General features: G+C 39.7%; 2 protein-coding genes across 3 annotated transcripts; one reads left to right on the forward strand and one right to left on the reverse strand.

Moving 5' to 3' along the window:
* The first annotated feature begins 1,706 nt into the window (after positions 1-1,706).
* ube3a (ubiquitin protein ligase E3A) lies at positions 1,707-13,428 on the forward strand. Of its 2 annotated transcripts, none has more exons than XM_084066836.1 (11): positions 1,707-1,965; positions 4,693-4,889; positions 5,040-5,344; positions 5,432-6,585; positions 7,169-7,313; positions 7,406-7,611; positions 8,079-8,243; positions 10,267-10,422; positions 10,537-10,610; positions 10,744-10,887; positions 12,376-13,428. In XM_084066836.1, coding segments are annotated over exons 2-11 (2,472 nt in total). In that variant the 5' UTR covers positions 1,707-1,965; positions 4,693-4,887; the 3' UTR covers positions 12,497-13,428. The 2 variants fall into 2 exon arrangements, with proteins under 2 accessions (XP_083922962.1, XP_083922961.1); XM_084066835.1 differs by having other exon boundaries at positions 4,693-4,739.
* A 1,191-nt stretch (positions 13,429-14,619) lies between these two features.
* Positions 14,620-18,501, reverse strand: cnga3a (cyclic nucleotide gated channel subunit alpha 3a; the record flags this gene model as incomplete). The annotated part of the gene is made up of 7 exons (XM_084065892.1): positions 18,434-18,501; positions 18,145-18,318; positions 17,807-17,866; positions 16,987-17,175; positions 16,616-16,717; positions 16,415-16,521; positions 14,620-16,016 (listed from the first exon to the last, which is right to left on the reverse strand). The coding sequence occupies exons 1-7, from the start codon at positions 18,439-18,441 to the stop codon at positions 14,620-14,622; spliced, it is 2,037 nt and encodes a 678-aa protein (XP_083922018.1). The 5' UTR covers positions 18,442-18,501.
* Positions 18,502-20,934: the final 2,433 nt, after the last annotated feature.

A 20,934-nucleotide genomic window follows, 5' to 3' on the forward strand; every position in this document is an offset into this window, starting at 1 on the left:
ATCCACGTGGTGCGTCCGGCTTTGTCGAGTGTGTATGTCAGGAGAGGGAAGCCGGGCAGGGAGGCTGATAATAGTCACTGCACGGTGCCACCTGTCAGCAGGGAATGTTGGGTGGGAAGAGTAGGATGAAGGCTTTATGTTCTCCCGGTGGGGGCTCCTCACTGGTAGGTGAGTCCGTTGGATACAACAGCAGTGACACAGAAGTGTGTGGTGAGGAAACAATTGGCATAACGACTAAATTGGGGAGAACATTTGGTAAAAAGCAAGACAAAAATATGAAGTTTGGCCTACTGGAAGAGTGTGAGCAAGGTTTCACACCGATCGGTCCAACGGTGCATGCCAGAGACACAGACGGATAGATAGACGGAAGGACGGACAGGGGCGAAAACATAATCTCCAGCCTTCGGCCGTCTGGTCTGGTGGAGCCAATAAACCCAGTATACTTAGTTTCTAATTTTTTATAAAAATTGGTTAGCAAATGGCAGAAATAGAAGCAAGGATATAGTTTTGAGAGGGTCAAAACTGAAGTGACCCCCCAGAAAGTGAGGGAAAGGTCTGAAAATGTGAAGCCGTCATCCTCGATGACGGCTTCACATTTGCTTAAAAAGCGAAACAATCCTACAAGTACATATACCACACTATTAGCTGAGAGAGAGATGAAGCAGGGACTACATATTGTATAAAATTGTGTTGCAGATTAAACTTTTTCATAGATAGCTTCATAGACTTGTTTGACAGCACTATGATCAGTGTTGTGTACAGTAAATTCATGTTTTTTGTTGATTTGTTTACTCATTATCTTTTAAATTAATATGTTGGATTCACGTTAATGCGTATTTTCAGACACTTAAACCCTCAATACTTTGTAAACTTGACCATTGGCTCTTGACCATATACTTAGTTTGTTTGCTTGTTTTTCCTTCTACACCAAACCTCTTTGACCACCGACGACAATAGCTGATATCAACGATGCAATGTGAGCTTGTAGATCTGCTAATGTTCACCTCAGAACAGGGATGCCAGGGTTCATGTGGTGAATGTTTAAAAAAGTTCCTATCAGACAAAGATTTGTCAGCCCCCTGTAGTACCTCTGAGGACCCCCTAGGGGTCCCGGACCCACTGTTGAAGACCCATGGCATATGCATATGGGTCATAACATGACATGGGGGTACATGTTCCCCCATGTCATGTTATGACTGGTTAATTCCACCAGTCTGACTCTGAAAACGCACCTCTTCAGACTCCACCTCACCTCCTGGCACTGCTTAGCGCTTATTATTTGTTGCTTCTTTATTTATATTTTGTGTTGTTAACTGCATGACTAACTAACTTTTCACTACAATATGTGTAAATTAACTCATAACCGCCCTCTCCCCTGGCCCCCACACACAAGCAACTTTGAGTACTTAGAAAAGGACTATATAAATACCAGGTGTTATTATTATTATTATTATTATTATTATTATTGTAACTATAACATTATTAGCTAAGCAGATTGATATAGCTGTCTGGGATCTCCTTAGAGAGACACTAGTTTCTTTGACAACCAACTAGCCAATCGCAGCGTGTCTGTCTCCTCTGGGCTATGGGATCTAACACCTAGCCAATCACGGTGTGGCAGTTATCTCCGGGCTATGGGATCTAGGCTCTTCCTTGAACTTGTGATTTTTTTTCTCTTTTTTTTACAACCTCGCACGGCATGCTGGGATACATGGTCCGTAGTGTTGTTGACAAAATGGTCGAGGAAATTATTTGACTCACTAAACCAAACCTATAGATCACTATTATTTTCATACCGTCTGTTGAGTGTAGGAACAGATACTTTTAACTCCGGCATAGAACATAATCCAAACGACTGTATATATATATATATATATATCCATAACGGCAACAGCTGTACGAAGAAGTGATTTTATTTTTTGCACAGTCACATAAGGACAGCAACAAGCTCAGTTGAAATCACAGGTCAGTATTAAACTGATTGAATATACATTAAGTCCAAATGTACGTGCAGTTTGCTATATTATTGTGTTATTGCTTTAGCGTGTTTTGAATGTTGAAAGATGGAATCTAAAGATTAAAGATTGTTTCTGGTCGCTCACGTTGGTTGGCCCCGGGGGGTCAGCTGTCAATCTGGTTGCAACACCATGTTGTTCTACAGCATGGATTCATTGTAATATTCAGTGGTGGAAGAAGTACTCGCATGTTTTACTTAAGTAAAAGTATCAATACTGCAATGTAGAAATTCTCTGTTCCAAGTAGAAGTCCCGTATTCAAAATGTACTTCAGTGAAAGTACAAAAGTATCGGCATCAAAATATGCTTAAAGTATCAAAAGTAAAAGTAGTCATTGTGCAGAATGTCCCATTTCACAAGTTAAAATGTATTAATAATAAATAATATATAGTATACAAATATTTTGAAAATAGCCAATCTACAAGCTCACAATGCATCATATGGCCGAAAAATATATAGGGCTGAAGTGGTAACTAACTAGTAACTCAAGTTTTCATATAATTGTAGTGGAGTAAAAGTACAATATTTTCCTCTGACATGTAGTGGGGTAGAAGTAATATTATAGAAAATTGTAAATACTGAAGAAAGTAAAAAACGCCTACAAATTGTACTTAAGTACAGTACTTGAGTACTTAGTTACTTTACACCACTGGTAATATTTAAACATACATATTGTTCTATTGAGTCATTGTAACAACATTTCAACATAGATGTTGTTCTATTGGTTCATATCATAGCAACAACATTTTAACACATTACATGTTCTATTGAATTGTAACAACATTTAAACATATTGCATGTTCTATTGATTCATAGTAACAACATTTAAACATAGTACATAACATGTTGTTCTATTGGTTGATAGTAACAACATTTAAACATAGTACATAACATGTTGTTCTATTGGTTGATAGTAACAACATTTAAACATAGTACATATTTGTTGTTCTATTGGTTCATAGTAACAACATTTAAACATAGTACATAACATGTTGTTCTATTGGTTGATAGTAACAACATTTAAACATAGTACATAACATGTTGTTCTATTGGTTCATAGTAACAACATTTAAACATAGTACATAACATGTTATATTGATTCATAGTAACAACATTTAAACATAGTACATAACATGTTGTTCTATTGATTCATAGTAACAACATTTAAACATAGTACATAACATGTTGTTCTATTGGTTCATAGTAACAACATTTAAACATAGTACATAACATGTTGTTCTATTGGTTCATAGTAACAACATTTAAGCATTGCATGTTCTATTGAATTGTAACAACATTTAAGCATTGCATGTTCTATTGAATTGTAACAACATTTAAACATATTAAATGTTGTTCTATTGATTAATTGTAACAATATTTTTTGTAACAACAAGTTTTGAGTGATAAATAAACTACCTGCACTAATTTCACTATGCATAATCATTGTTATTATATTAATGATTATTATGTATTAATATTAGGAATGGCAATCAGAAACATACAGTACTTCGAGTTTGAATTTGACCTCTTAATTGATAATAAAGAAGTAAAATCCATACATTGTCACACCATTATCAAAAGGACAAAACGCAAAAAAGCCAGCGGCTAATTTCCATTGCGGTCTTTTTGCGACGGCGCGCCTCCGCCCAAGTGGAGCCTACTATGGAACTCTGCTCGGCTTGTGTGTGTGTGTGTGTGTGTGTCTGTGTGCAGTGCACTGCCTGGGTGTGGCCAACAGAGTGGGCCAGAGTGCAGCTACAGTCAAAACACACACTCACACACTCACACACACACACAATATTTTCGAGCTGCGTTCGCTTCCAGCGTTCGCGCGTCTTACTTGTCATATGTACTGTATGTGCAAATTATGTTGTGTTGCACGATGCGATGCGTATGTGTGTATTTGCACTTAAAGGGATATTTCACAATGTTTTGGTCGTTTTATCGTCTACTCAGGCTTTTGTGAGCCCCAGACAGTTTTTAAGATGCTTGATTCAGTATTTAGATATTTGATATTCATCTTATCAGACACGCTCCCTTCCTATACAAACCCATTATAACTTCAAACTCCATTTTTAACATGTTAGATTCATCAAAAACACCCGTCCTTGGTTCTGGTGACTCATCCTGCCCTCCTAATACGTGAGGGGGCCGTGTTTTTTTGATTACCTTTTCTTTTCTTTTTTTTTATTGTATTAACATTTTCCTCCAAAAATATAAAAAATAAATGGAAAAAGTAATTGAAAAAACACAGTCTCCTTGTGTATTAGAAGGACAATATCAGTCACCAGAACCAAGGATGGGTGTTCCCGATGAATCTAACACGGTTGAAATGGAGTTTGAAGTTACAATGGGTTTGTATAGGAAGGGGGCGTGTCTGATAAAATGAATATCAAATAACTAAATACTGAATCAAGCAACTTAAAAACTGTCGGGGGTGCTCAAAAACAAACATGTGACAAAAAACAGTGTGATGGGATTTGAAGTTTGAACGCTGACGTTTCTAAGTAGGCTGGATGATAAGAAGACTGAAGCACCTTGTATGGCACCAATGTGAAATTAACATTTTTATTTTCCTTTATGTTTTATCCTAATTTGCATCATATATAAAGTTGGATACGCCATTTAGATTCATTTTACCGGTATACTGTAAGTGACATTTTACTTCTGCTTTCAGAGGACTGTAAAGTGGCATACGACACGGAAATCTGAACCAAGCCGAATGTAAGTCATACCATTTGGACTTGTGCACAAGCATGCAACCAGTTATCCTTGTCTTCACCATTGCACCCCCTGAGGCACATGTTCTGTCTAGGAACATTCATTCACACTTTTGCTAGAGTGAAGGCCTACAGAACATCCTAGCTTTAAAATGTAAGACCATACAATTGCATTTGTTTATTATTGTATTTTGTAATGTAATAACATGCATTTGGTGTGCTCTCATGTTTGCATTGCAAAATATATAATTTTGTGCTTCTGTCTTAGTAATCAGAGAATCGTGTTCTTAAAATCCATGCGCAGGAAGAGAGCGGCTGCAAAGCATCTAATCGAGCGCTACTTTCGGCAGTTAACAGACGGCTGTGGAAATGGCGAGTGCACGAATGATTTGTGCGCATCATGCAGCAGTTTTCAACCCGTGGATAACAATGCGGCAGCTGTCAGAGCGCTTGCGCTTTATAAGATTAACGCAAAACTCTGTGATCCCAACCCTTCCAAGAATGAACCTGATGATGCCCACCCTGACAGCAGCGCCAACGGAGTCCCTCCTAACTTAAGCAGTGAGATGAATGACAAGGATCTCTTTCCCAACAGAGAGGACTTTGCAGGTAAACAAGGATTTCATTCTAAATGGTTTGGACACAAATATGTAAACAATGTCTTTGGTTCATCATTTCAATTCTCTTCTTGTGCAGATGTTCATTATCTCACAGAGAACAACTTAAGCCACATCCTGAGTTTCTGTGAAGGGGAAGGAAACCACTCCACTCTTGTACGTGTTATTGGCAGGGTATTCTCCAACGCGGACGCCCTCACAAAGAGCTTTAGGAAGGCTGAGCACCCCCCTACAGAAGGCCTCGAGGAGGAGAGCGCCGGCGCCTCCTCTGCCGTGGATGTGGACAGCGCTGCTCGAAGGCTCGGCCCAAATGAAGTGTCGCTAGACATCGAGGCGGTGAGGAGGATGTACGACAAGCTTCTGGCCGATGATCAGCTAGAGGCAGCTCTGGTCAATGCGCTGGTTTACCTCTCCCGAAACCTGGAGCTGGACCTGGACTACCTCGACGCGTACGAGGCAAACCCCCACTACATCAACATCTTTGTCATCATGATGGAGAACGGCAACCTCCACAGCCCCGAGTACCTGGAGATGGCGATGCCGCTCTTCTGCAAGGCCATGTGCAAACTGCCGGTGGCAGCACTCGCCAAGCTGACACGCTTGTGGTCTCGGTACGGCGTGGAGCGGATCCGTCACATGATGGAGACCTTCCAACAGCTCATCACATTCACGGTCGTCAGCAACGACTACGACAGTGACAATCTGGTCAACGACGACGAGACAGTGGTGGCCGCCACAAAATGCTTGAAGCTGATCTACTATGCCAGCATAATAGGAGGAGAGCTGGACATTGAGCACAACGAAGAGGAGGACGAGGACCTGGAGAACGATGAGCTGACGCTGCAGGAGCTGCTGGGGGAGGAGCGAATCTACAGGAGGGGCCCCCTGGTTGACTACCTGGAGAAAGAGCTTGGCGTCCGGAGCATCGACAGCAGGAGGCCCCTCATCCCCTTCGAGGACTTTGTCAATGAGCCAGTTAACGAGGTGGTGGAGATGGATAAGGACTTCACCTTCTTCAAGGTGGACTCCGAGGCCAAGTTCTCCTTCCAGAGCTGCCCCTTCATCCTCAATGCCATCACTAAGAATCAGGGTTTGTACTACGACAATAGGATCAGGATGTACAGCGAGCGCCGCATCACAGCACTCTACAGCATGGTTCAGGGCCAGCAGCCCAACCCCTACCTGAAGCTAAAAGTGCGCAGGGATCACATCATCGACGATGCCCTTGTCAGAGTAAGTAATGGTATTAGAAATACATGCATTGCGTGTTTTAGTAGGATATATTCGCTCAATCCCATATTTCTCACTCAATGGTTACTTATTTTCTTTTAAAGGGATTCTAGGTAACTTTAAGCCTAAATTAAAAATATATATGTATATATATATTTTGCATTTTCCCCCCCTATCAGCCACTATATAATGATGCTGGTGTTTGACAACAGTTTTTTTCTTTTTTTGAAGTTGCCTAGAATCCCTTTAAACAATAATTTATTAATGGAAAATATATAAATTCACTTTCACAGTCAACTGTGCGTGTGACAACTCGCCATAGTTGTCACACGCACACACACACACACACACACACACACACACACACACACACACACACACACACACACACACACACACACACACACATTACCCGCCTCCTGAAGTGAAAATTAAATGTATACAGTGTCCATACAGTAATAAATATGAAACAAAATCTTCAGTGATTGCTTCTTAAGGCTAATTCAAACTATGTTGAATGACCGTTTGGTGTTGTGTGACATGGTCCTTTGATGAGGTATAAACGATCATTTACTTTGTGTTTCAGTTGGAGATGATCTCCATGGAGAACCCCTCTGACTTGAAGAAACAGCTGTTTGTTGAATTTGAGGGAGAGCAAGGCGTCGACGAGGGAGGAGTTTCAAAGGAGTTCTTCCAGTTGGTTTTACAGGAAATCTTCAATCCAGACATTGGTAAGTATTTCTGCCGATTCAGCTGCTTAATGTTGACTCCTCTCTGTGTCATTGTTTTGTTTTTGTTTTCATGCATTCCATTTCCTCAACAGGAATGTTCACTTATGACGATGCCACAAAGCTTTTTTGGTTTAATTCAACCTCGCTGGAAATTGAAGCCCAGTACACCCTCATTGGCATAGTCCTGGGACTTGCCATTTACAATAACTGCATCCTGGACGTACATTTCCCCATGGTTGTCTACCGGAAGCTCATGGGCAAGAAAGGAACCTTCGTGGATCTCGCAGATTCTCATCCAGTATAGTAACATAATTATTCACAGTGAAAGTCAAATTGTCATTCCTATGTTTCTGAATGCATTCTAAATATAACAACTATGATACGGTATCATCTTGTCAAGGCAGCAAAATCATATTCCTCATAAATATACAAATGTGCCAGAGAAGACATGACTTCTATCTGTCACTATATCACACCAATAACCAGATTAACCTCCTACATACGAAGATAAAAAAGTTGGTGATGGATTTTAATAGTTTGTGAAAAATGTGTCACCTTTTTGCAAAGTTTTGTTGGTTCTACTTAACCACTTAAGCCTTATTTCACAAATAGCGAAAAATGGCTGCATACTGTATCCTCTCAGATTTGATGACTAGTGATCACAGTAACATTTGGCCAAATCTATCACTTTTATCACAGTTTGTTTAATGAAAGTACTTGGGAAGCGGCCAGGAGACATTCAAGACGCTTCGTTTCCTATTGCAGGCTATCTACCAGAGTCTGAAGGGGTTGCTGGAGTATAATGGCAACGTTGAGGAGGACATGATGCTCACCTTCCAAATATCACAGACAGACCTGTATGGAGATCCAGTCACATATGACTTGAAAGAAGAGGGAGATGAGCAGCCAGTTACCAAGGAGAATAGACAGGTGAAGGCATTTCTAAACACCATTGTTATGTTTCCAGTAGGACAACTCTGTCAGTACAAGCGGGCGGGTGGGTAGATGACCTGACATAAGCCATGGGCCATATTTAGAAATGGTGTCACATACCTTTACCCAAGGTTTCATGACCACCAACACTACATATTAGATGATTGTCTGTAATTTAATGATAAATGCACAATGCAGTTCCGTGTGTATCAATAGTTTACAGTAGGATTTCAGCTGTAGGATAGATTCTGCTCTAGAGCAGTGGTTCTCAAACCAGGGGCGAAAGTTTATCATCACTATTATTACATATTTTGATCAAAGTTCCATTTTTATCTCTATACCTACATCACAGACAGTAAAGGTCTTCTGGATCAAATGAAAGAACATATCAGACGGAATTATGTCTAACAATAAAACAATTCTTGGATTGGGGTCCCAGAGATAACAGTCATATCAAATGGGGGTCCTTTATATTAAAGAGTTTGAGAATCACTGCTCTAGAGTACTGGGGTACTGCATTGTAGGAAAGGACACACTGAGATAAGCGTAATAGCCTGAAATGTTTTTTTCCTCTCACCACCATTCCTTGTGTTATCTAGAGTCACTTCAGTACAGCGTCACAAATTCTACAGTAGCTGGGGAGAAGCACGCTGCACAAATGACCCTATATAACCTTAGACATGGGGGTGATAGGGCTATGTAGTGGCCAGACATTTTATCAGCGATACATTCTGCACTGAAATGCTTCTAGTGATGTTGATGGGTCACAACCTTCCAAAACCGCACACATGCAATGGCTGTGACAGAATATACGACAGTTGGGCCATTTTAACTTGCTTAAAGGAACATTTTTTATATTTTTTATGCCATCATGCCTATCGCTTATGATGGCTTCATTGTAGGGATTCAACACAGCTAGACACGGCTTTAAACTGCATCTATTGGGGCCACGGAACACAAGCCTCAGAAAGGTTTTAAACAAGTCCAGTTTGCACTAATTATATAAACCACACAATTTGAAGTAAAAGCAAATATGAAAGTTATTCGCCAAAATGTCCATTGCACTGCATATCTACCTCCTGCTTGGTAAACCTTGCAGGAATTACAGTATCGTACTTATGAATATATGCGTGCACATTTGGTTTTGGTTATAGTGGTATGTAGCTCACCATTCAAGATAGAAAAAGAAACGGGAATTTTCCTTCAAGACAACGTTGTCCCAATTCTTATGCCCATGTTTAAACATGTTGTTAGAACTGGTCAGAATCTATATCTAACAGTCTGCAGTCTGTCTCTTTGATCATATATATGATTTTCTTTTTTGTTCTGTTTTATTAAGTAAAAAGAAGTTGCATGTCTGCCAAACTACACAACAGATACCACTGCTGTTCACCTAACGGTTAATGTAGTGCCTCACTTCTGATGAGAGGAGTTACATAACAGTGCATGTAATGGAAAACGTTGACCCAGTGACTGTTCAGTACTTCAGAATGATTATGCAGCACCTGTAGGGATGAACGAACATTGATCTGCTGCAGGCGTTCTCAGCTGGTTTCACACTGGCCCCACATTTTTGTTGTTGTTATTCATGAAGTCCATGAGATATATAGCACAGTATTCCTCAGACAAGGTTGTCCTTTGTCACTGACCTCGCCAGGAGGTCCCGCTGTGACCTGCTTGTTGTGAAAACACTGCGTCACTGTGTGTCTAAAGCAGTGGTTCTCAAAGTGGGGTCCAGGGACCCCCAAGGGTCCTTGAGGGGGGTTCCAGGGTCTCCCCAGCTAGTTAGTTAATATAGCTAGGATAAGAAATTTGTTTAACCACTTTAACCCTATATATACATTGGCTATTTTGAAAGAAACGTGACAATTTTTAAATATGTTTGCATTTTAAATGCAAATCTTGTATGGGCCAAATACATCTACAGCATGGTTTAGGGCCATCAGCCTGGGGGGTCCTTGACATGAGAATGTTTGAGAACCACTGGTCTAAAGTGGTGTTTTTGCATCTGTCACTCTAGGAATTTGTGGACCTGTATGCAGAGTACGTACTGAACAAGAGCGTGGAAAGGCAATTCAGGGCCTTCAAAAAGGGTTTCCTTATGGTCACAAATGAGTCCCCACTGAAGTACTTGTTTAGACCTGAGGAAGTTGAGCTGCTTATCTGCGGAAGCAGGGTAAGAAAACACTTTTAGGGATGAATGTATTGTGTCATGTTTTTCTGCCGCTGCTATTTGTCTCACTGTGTAATCGAAAATGTATTTTCTTTTTTCCCCCTTTTTTTCTTCCAGAATCTGGACTTTCACGCACTTCAAAAAACAACGGAGTATGACGGCGGTTATAACAAAGACTGTCAAGTTATCAAGTAAATTAGTTTCATCTTCCTTTGTGTCTTTACTCATGCAAAGGGCACCAATCCATCTAAATATTTGTATTGTCACAGTGCTACAGAATACTGACATTGATTCTCATTGTTGTCCTTTATTGTTTGCACGCAGGGATTTCTGGGAAACGATTCATACTTTTGGAGAGGAGCAGAAGAGATTGTTCCTTCAGTTTACCACTGGCACAGACAGAGCACCCGTGGGTGGCCTGGGCAAATTAAAAATGATCATTGCCAAGAATGGCTCAGACACAGACAGGTATGATAACATAAACGAAAAAAAGCAATTAGTTTAAAGGTAGGGTAAGTGATTTACTTTGGTTAAAATAAGTGTTAACTAGCTCTATATTCTGATAGTACTCATTGCTATAGAGTGTTCAGTAAAAGGAGTCTCCCATGTCTCTCCAGCTCTTTATTAAACAGAAAATGCATTTTCAGTGCTCTCTCCTGATTGGCTTAAATGTTGTCACTTAGCTGAAAATGTACTATATTCTGTTTACTAAAGAGCTTTAGAGACCCCTGTGACGAACAAACGCTCTGTAGCAATGATTACTATCAGAATATAGTACTTTAACCTTTTTAACAAAAAACTAAAGAAACACCCAAAAATATCACTTACCCTACCTTTAATAATCGGTTAATCTGGTGATTATTTTTTCAGTGTATTGATTAATCTGTGATGAATCTTTTTCGCCCCGGTGCCCCTACTTCAGGCATGTCGTTGTAGGTGAAAATGCTCAAATATCGTACAAACTCACAATGCTTTGGGATGCGACACGTTGTGAGCTTGTAGATCTCTCAATATTTTTAATAGGGCTTTAAGGAGTATTTCACTCAAATTGTCTATCAATTTCACACCCCATGAAGCCTTGAATTCATAGTAATTATTTTTGTTTTTGTCGCATTCCTGAGCCAATAATTTGATGACTGGATCATCGGTCAATAGGAGACTCAGTAGGAAACTCACTCTGCCGGTCATCAAATTATTGGCTTTGGAATTCGTCAAAACTAAAATATATCCATGAATTCAAGGCTTTATGGGATGTGTAATTGATAGAAAATAAAGTTTTTTTGGGGTGAACTACTCCTTTAAGTATTAAACTTGTTTAGGCCACATTTTTTTACATTTAGCTCATTGAGTACAACATTATGGTGATGTCATTTGGTTATAAACTTAACTTTATGTTTTAGTTTAACATGGAACAGAGACACATATTGGCGAAGTTGTAAATAGCTCAAACGCTATTAGACATTTTTACATAATACCACTTTAAACTGATTTTCTGTAGATCGGTTAAGCCATTAAGACTGGGAACTCATCTGTGTCATTTTGGATTTCTTTGGCTTGGTGCCGTGCTATGAGCTTGTATATCTACTATTTTTGAAAAATCATTAAAATGTGTGCAAATCTTTGAATATATACCGGTATATATTTTTAAGCAAACATTTGTAAATCAAATCTTTGCTTCTAGGGGGGTCCCTGGAACAAAACATTTTGAGATAGGGGGCCGCGACCAAATACATATAATTTTGGGTGATGAAAAAGTTTGAGAACCACTGATGTAGAAGGTTTTCAGAAACCTGTTAAGATTAAGAAGACATTAGAAGATGAGTTCCCGGATTGAATGGGTTAAGCGCTTCACCACTGTGTGGCTGAAAATACCCTCAATGCTAAAAGAAAGCGATTCAGGTGCCATTTCACTTGTCTAATGTTTAAACTAACTTAATTTACCTTCTCTTTCTTCAGGTTGCCAACGTCTCACACCTGCTTCAATGCACTGCTGCTCCCAGAATACTCCTCTAAAGAAAAGTTGAGGGAAAGACTTCTCAAAGCTATGACTTACTCCAAAGGATTTGGGATGCTGTGAAGGCAGTTTTGTTCAGAATTATGCTCTGATTGTGGTTGTGTTACAACCTCAACTAAAAGAAAAGGGAATTTTACTGTATTACAACAATGCTGCAATTATCATGTGCCTGAAACCCTCTCACCTCACCTGGAATGTAATTCATCCCCAATAAGTTTTCCAAAGAGCTTGACACTGCAAGTCATATAGCTGTTTTTGTTGTTTCTTTTAAAGTTTGTTGTGGCTTTTTGTGCAGATAGAAGGAAGGTTATTAAATCTGATTTGTGAATTAAAAACTGTGAAAGTGCACTTACACATAAACGCTTAGTAAATGCTAACTTTTTTTTTTAAATGAAGTTTAGAGTTTTTGCTGTTTTACCAGTTGCCATTGGTGCTCAAATGTTCTAATGACTACTCTTACTAGTCTGGTACATTTTGGCTACAGCAGCTCATGGGGTGGAATCCTGCATATTACTGCCGAGCCAAGTCCCCCCATTGACTACCTTTTTATTAAAACCATTTGTATTTCAGGGTGAAAACACACCCAGCCAATGCTATCCCTATCTATAAGTAAGTCTTGAAAGTAGTTTTGTATTTTTCTCCTTACTTAGCATTTTACTTGAATGATTTTTGCTGTTATTTAGTAAAATGTACTAGTGTGATTTTTTGTAGTGAGGTGGGTTTTGAAATGTGCTTTATGACCGCTTCATGCGCCATTGAAAAGGGTATATTTATTTCTTTTTTTATGTTTGAAGTGTAATTGCTGCCGCTGGCCACCTGAAAGTGCAATCCCTTCACAAATGTGCAATACCTACATAATTTAAAGAATGACAAGTGTTCTTTATTCTTTTATTTGGTCAAATATTATCTCAGGTGAAAAAAATGAATGTGCTAAAAGATGGTTAAACTCTTGTGTCAACGAACTTATGAATATAAATAAAAAATAATTTACTACACTTTGATGTACGGTAAATAACCATGTGTTGACTGAAACCTATGTTTCAGTTATACAGATAAAAGGTTTTGCTCTCCAAATGCATTTTTCTAATTTCCTACTCTAGAATTAGCCTGCTCATCACTAACATTAGCCTTTAACGATGTAATTGGCTTTTTCTACATTAGCACTCTATATTTAGAAACAAATTATCCACCGTGCCCTGCATGTGAGTGCCCGTGTTTTATCATTTGTAGTGATGCGCTAATGTTTATAATTCTGCAATACAGGATATTTCTCTTCATCTACAAAATGGCTAAATAAGAAGCACACCAAAAGTTGTATATTTTAATATATTTTTCCTTTTTTAGTTATAAACATTTCTAAGTCATACCATTTCCGAATGCAAAGTAAGTGATACTGTGTACTGGTAATTTACAGATACAATTTTAATGATGGAACACTGGAGTTTTGATAAACATGGTGCATACAATGAGAATCGATACCAAAGATTTGATTTGAATAAATGTATGAAATCCATTGCTTTCTACTGTGAGTGCACTGTAGTTCATGATTAACATCCATAGACAAAGACGGACAGTATATATCATTTTCAGGAGAAAAGAACTGCTCATTCATTAGTCAAGACAGATTAGGCATAAAAAGAAATACATCCCCCATAACACTAATGCTATGAAAAGCCATTTTAATGGTCTCGCATAATATGCATTTTCTTTTCCTACAGTATTTCACTGATGAAATGATAGTGACATGCACCATGTCAAGAACATTGAAATGCACATTGGATGTCAATCACAGCTTACACTGCACACATTTTGACACATTTTAATAAGAGGTACATAATACAATGCCAGTGCTGATAACAAACAGCAATATATAAATAAATAGAAACAAGAAACAATGAAAAAGTGTCATTCTAACATTAGCTTATCAAATGAAAAATAAGTCCCTGGGTAAATCTATGGAAGCCCATTTAGACCACAAAGTAAAAACAAAAAAGCCTGAAATGTGAGGTATTTTTGTGACTTTATTTCACAATTCCAATTGTCTATCTCAAGTACTTGCAAGACAAATCTCACAATTTTCCCAATTGCAACAAAGAAAAAAACACAATTTGGGCCTTTTTTAATATTTATTCTGTAGCAAGAATGGGCTTCTCTATAAATCTGACATGTTTTCTTCATTTTACAAATTACTGAACTTTTTTGTCCTTGTCAGCGACCACCTCAGACAGGTCCTCGGGCCGCATAGACTTCACCTTGTCCTCCATTTCAGACACCCTCTTTTTCATTTTTACCTGGGTCGCTGTGAACTCTGCCATCAGTTTGGCAAACTGGTTCTGCATGGTGTCCAGGTTGCCCTCCAGTTTGATGATCTTCTCCTCGATGTCTTTGGGATCGGCGCCGGCATTCGCCACCGCCTCGTCGATGAGATTGTCTTTCATCAGGATGGCTTTCCCCTTCTCCTCCAGAGCCTTCTTAGCATCCGGATACTCAGTGAGTGCTTCCACCAAGTCATCTTTGGACAGCGCAAAGAGGTCTGAGTAGCCCACACTCCTGATGTTGGCTGTCCTCCGATTGCCGGCCTTACTTCCCTTGATGCCCAAGATGCTGATCTCTCCAAAGTACGCGCCGTCGCTGAGCACCACGAACTGGGTGACACCGTCGTCGGCCACCACCGCCAGCTTCCCCTCCTTGATGATGTACATCTCTCGGCCGATGTCGCCCTTCTTACAGATGTAGTCTCCGGGACTGAACACTTGCGGCTGCAACTTGAGCACCAGCTCGATCAACAGACCAGCTTCGCAGTCCTGGAAAATGCGCACTTTCTTCAGTGTGTCCAAATGGACGTTGATGGCGATCTCGGCTTTAAGCTTGTCGGGCAGGTTCTTCAGCACCTCTTTCTCGTCACATGTCTTCTTCTCCGTCCACAGGTAGTCAAACCACTTGATGACTCGTGCCTCCAGGTCTTTGGTGACCTTGCGGAACTGCATGTACTGCTTTATGGAGTCGATCTTGGCCTGGAAATCGGCACGAGATTTGTTCATGTTGGAGATCATGGCACCTACGTTACCGACAATACTAGCAAAAATCAGCACTCCCGTGAGGAAGTCAGCAATGACAAAGACAAATTCAATGTCCCTGACCGGAGGAGGCGTCTCTCCAATTGTAGTCAGGGTGAGGGTGGACCAGTACAGGGAGTAGATGTACATCCTGGCCAGGCGGCCATGCTCTGGGTGACTGATGTTCGGATACACCCACGTGTCCGATCCAAACCCAATGGTTTTGGAGAGGGCAAAGAACATACAGGCGTTCCAGTGGATGATAATGAGAATGTAAAGTACGAGGTTGCTGATACGGAACACATTTGGGAAGCTGGTTCTGGTTTCTGTGCGGTCAAAGAACTCGAACAGCCTCGTTATCTTTGCCAGACGGTTCATTCTGAACTCTGGGTTGTTGTAGCCAAATTTCAGAAACAGTAGATCCGTAGGTATCATTGAAAGCATGTCCCACTTGAACTGAGGCGTTGTTTTGTATTTACCTCTCAGCTTCTTGGTGTCTTTCACAATCAGGCCTTGTTCCAGGTAACCTGTTGGAATGTGAACAGAATTAATAATAGTCTAATTCAGTGGTTCTCTTTTTCATGTCAAGGACCCCTAAATTAATATGCATTTGGCTGATGGACCCCATCTAAAAATATTTTGTGCAAGGGGAACACAAGATTTGTGTTTTTAAAATGTTTAAAAAATATTCCAAAATGTTCCACATTTGTTTCTATTTTTTTTTTTTTAAACAGCCAATCTACAAGCTAGCTCACAACGCCTCATACATACATTAGCTAATTTTGCTGGGGACCCCCTGGAACCCATCGAAGGACCCCTGGGGGTCCCCAGACCCCATTTTGAGAACCACTTGCCTAATTCAAGAATGGCATTACAGAGGCAATGATAACATACACCTGCTTCGGGTGAAATTCTGGATCCTGACCTGTTCGTGATCTGACGAATGTGTCGGTGTAGTAGATGACATCTGCAGTGTAGTCCATAAATAGCCAGAGTTTTGTGTAATTGGCCTGGAGATCATTAAAACAGGCCCTATGAAATCAAGAGAGGAGAATCATTAGATTGTTTTGAGCTAATCATACAGAGCAATGAATAAAGCCAAATATCTGTATGAAACAGTGAATACCTTGTCACAATAATCATTAAGTTATAGAACACTGGTGCAGCAATGACAGTGAGCCATCTGTAGTAGAGTTCACTTGCTGGATCCATGATCCAAGCATCTTTCCTAAAGCAACAACACATGGTTAGGGACGTTCATCTCAAGGTTTTATTTGCAAAAGTGCAACATGTACAAGACAATTCTGTGTGTAAAGCCTCATTTATACATCATTGTACAGCGTTGTTGCAGCCCGCCAAAAATGTGATGCAATGCCTTGGGTTTTTCGCTTGAAAATCTGTTATGTTCCATAAGTGACGTATAACTGAAGCTTAATTTGTCCTTCCATGTGTATTACGTACTGGAACCACCAAAACCATTCGCAGTGACATACTTACGGAGGCTCCTCTTTCTTTTTATCATCTTTCTTATCATCCTTCTTGTCATCTTTCTTCTCATCCTTTTTCTCATCCTTCTTCTCGTCCTTCTTCTCGTCCTCCTTCTTGTCCCCGTCTTTCTTCTCCTCTTTTTTCTCCTCCTCCTTTTTCTCATCTTTTTTAGTTTCCTCTTTCTTGTCGTCTTTTTTGCTACAGATCACACATTGAGCTGTTATGTGGTTGGGACGGGTGGAGGAGGAGGTCTACTGAGGAGCTACTACGTGACTATCCTATCCACACCACTATAAACCGGGATGCTGTTTAGGGTTCCTCAGGAGCCGGGACTTTGTTGGAAGATGTGGTACACATTTAGTCCAGCAGATGGCAACGTTACACTGCTGTGTTTGTAGTGAGCCCATGCTATCTTTATTCTGTTATTGTCACTTAGAGTAGTTGCCACATTTATTTACTCCACATAAAAAAGAAACACCAATGAATAGTTTATTAAAAGGCCAAATTAAATTTAAATCAGTCTGCAACATTAATGCTGATGGCTAAATCCGTACAACCACAATCACAATTGACTACCACAAACAATCATATACTCGTGTAGACTGGGAGGTTTAAAGTATCTAATACATGGACACTGGAGGATTTTGGGCACAACATTCTACGCTAATAAAACTAGGCCAGTTACTGCAGAACATTTAAATACTACAGTACCCTTTATCTATTAGCACATTTGTGTAGGCTACTACTGTAAAAGCTATTATGCTATAATTCCTCTTTCTAAAATGCTACTGTTATGTCTATTTTCAGATCCACATACATACACACTTACTCATCTGTGTTGTTGCAGTTATTCATGTTGTAAGTGGCGAGTGGCCACTTACAAAGAAGACTAAAAAAAAAAGAAGACATTTTGTGTTCAATGCTTACATCATAGTACATTTGAAGCCTCAACAAACCATCCCACTCGGCTATCTGCGCTGTACTGTTTGCCCTTGACTGGAATCCACTCTTAGCTCCACTCAGCATGGCTATTATTTTACTTGTTGGTGAGGTCATCAGAGGGTATGACAGTAGTTTGCAACCTCTTGATGTCATTGGAAAGCAAAGTGATTCAGGTAACCAACCACTGACTTTTAATAAGGACCACCTACGTACACTAATACTTACTTTCTCTTGCGGATGGTGTCATTCTGACCCATAGACTGGACGTTGCTCTCTCGACTCGAGACATCTTTGAGGTCAGGGCCTCTAAAGCGTTCCAGGAAGGAATCGGGCCTCTCTGCCTCACGATGCACTCTGTGAGATGCCCAGTTCCGCAGCATAAACAGGAAGTGAGAGAGCCTAGAGGATCAGTGGTAGGAAAGGCAGTACACAGTAACACCTGTCTAGGCAGCCATACCTACGACACAAACCAAAAACCCTGTACAGTTACATGTGCTACACTTGTATACAGTACCTGGCCATGCCTCCGGCACCTGCAAATGAGTCTCTGTGGGAATCTGCCAGTCTGCTGGCAGTGGTGGCTAAAGACATAGCTCTCTCTCCTTGCATATCAGAGCCAGCTTCTTCACAGAGAGAGTGAGCCCTGGAAGATAGCGGGTGGGAAATGAATGGCAGTACCTGGAATATTAGAATGGCTTAAATAACAGTTATTAATGAGGGGTGCACATTTCAGAGTGTCATGCATGACAATCAATCATTATTTTTGATTTAATTTGACTAAGGACAGATTTGTGCTTTATTATGGATGTGCACTTTTCACCTGAATCAATTACACAAATATAGAACTTCTAACATGTCATGGGCCAGTTGATGGCTTATTCTATTCCAAATATTTTACAGTTAATGTTTTGTTCTTTTTGTCAATTTAGAACCTACATATGTAATAAATTACCTGCCAATATTAGTGGGTAAAACCATGCACACACCAATGCAATGTTTAACATCATCACCACCACCACCACCACCACCACCACCACCCCCTCAACCTATTTGAAGTGCCATAATTCTGATGTATGTTAATTATGTTGAATTCTAATGTATGTTAGTAAGTATGTTGAGAGAAATTGCTATTGGTATTTGGATTTTATTCAAAATCCTGAACTTTCATGCCTTTAGAAACTGTGAACAAAAACGTTTGGAACACATTTGGAACAGTAATACAAGTCTTCTTGAAAGTGTAATGGCCAAACCTGCTCTCCCCATTTTCAATGACGGCCACATCATCATCTGGTGTGCAGATGGATAGCCTCTGTCGCGATGACAGGGCTTGCTCTGTGTGGATTTTCGCCATGTTCTTTTGTCTGGCTGGCTCTGCTGGCCTGGAAATTGAACATCAAGACAACATTTATTACTAACAAAGTCAGTTGGATTTGTTTGTGAGAGAATTATTTTTTCTCTAATGTGTTGCTAATGTGTGTTGACTTTGAAAATAGCTCTAATTACTTCTTAAAAGCTCAGGATGTCCCTGAGGATAACTGATTTTATATTCTCGTCCTACAAAGATAAAGGGAAAGCCCGGAGACGTGGGATACAGTAGGCTATGCACTGTTGTCAATGTGTTTACTGAAACCAATTTTCACTCAGTGTAGAAACTAAAAATACATCCTGATTAGCCTATGTCTTAACTCCAAACAGGATCAGTGAACTGTGAAAGATCACCTCGGTTTAAAGGGCCAACTCTCTTGTATGAAGTATGTTAAGTCTATTAGGCCCACTGCTCACTTAAAGACAAAATGCTGAGGACAGAATTACTTCAGTTCTATGTGCAATTTGAGAAAACAAGACTGGAAATACCAGGAATACCATTGAACAAAAAGTCCACTTCTTCATTGTGATAAAGCACAGTTGCATTTGTGTCTACTGTATGATGTAACTCTGAGTGTGTTGAGGTTTAGGCTTGGGAAAGAGAAGAATATTAATAATGATAATAATAATAATAATAATAATGATAATAATAATAATATGCTATGTTTACATTTTAGAACATAAAATAAATCTTCTTTTATTAGTCTGGGTTGGTGGATGTATCAGGCAACACAGAGCTTGATTGTGAAACCCTTTGTGAACAGGCCTAGACATACAGTAGTCCGTCTATGTGAAATAATGATAAGGTGCGACTCAATAAAATACGGCATAACATTTTTTGTGCCTTTGTTTAACCACTTAAACCTACACTGCCTTGACCTGGCTCCCCTGGTCAAGGTCTGTACTTGGACCCCTTCTTTTTCCCCTTTACACCAAATCTCTTCGTAGGAAATAGCCAATCTACAAGCCCACGTTGTGATGTGTTGTGAGCTTGTAGATCTGCTATATTTTAGGAATGTTATTATATTTCACAGAATGTTCATATAATATGACATGCCCAGAATCTGGACGCTATTCACGTTGTTTTGCCTCAACTGACAGTTGAGAGTGGATCACTGATCTCTATAGGGTATGCGGCGGGTTATAGCACGTGTACACATGTAGATTAGTGCTAATACCGGGGAGTTAACCAACCCCCACTAAGTTGAATAACACTGTTAGAGAAAGGTTGGAAACGAGGTGTTTGCAGTGTGACTGAACTTCAGTGTGTTTAGACACTAAATGTGTGTTTTATTTTTTTATTATCACATTTAGTGATTTGTGTGTGGGTGTTCCGAGTGATTTGTTTTTCTTATTGTAATAATATTGTAATAAGTTATTAACAATTGGCTTGTGAATATATAGTATAGGGCTTGTGATATGATTTGTTATGATCTTAAGTGCAACTGGGTACAGGTAGGGATGGGCAAATATTATCTCATATATACTGTATTGTGAGACTGGAATTCTGGATATTAAAATATCATGACATAAATGTTAAATTTCCTGGTGTTTAAGCCTGCATTACAGTAAAGTGGTGCAGTTTTCTGAATTTACCTGACTGTTCTAGCTGTTTGCCTTTACCTATATTATCATATAGGCATTACTGAT

The sequence above is a fragment of the Gymnoscopelus microlampas genome (genome assembly GCF_963454915.1).
Source record: "Gymnoscopelus microlampas genome assembly, chromosome: 9".
Lineage (NCBI taxonomy): Eukaryota > Metazoa > Chordata > Actinopteri > Myctophiformes > Myctophidae > Gymnoscopelus > Gymnoscopelus microlampas.

Bases quoted from the DNA above. Each gene is read 5' to 3' on its own strand.
- ube3a (XM_084066836.1), top strand. The intron at 8,244-10,266 runs GTGAAGGCATTT...CTGTCACTCTAG, and splicing joins TTACCAAGGAGAATAGACAG to GAATTTGTGGACCTGTATGC. The intron at 10,423-10,536 runs GTAAGAAAACAC...TTTTTCTTCCAG, and splicing joins TGCTTATCTGCGGAAGCAGG to AATCTGGACTTTCACGCACT.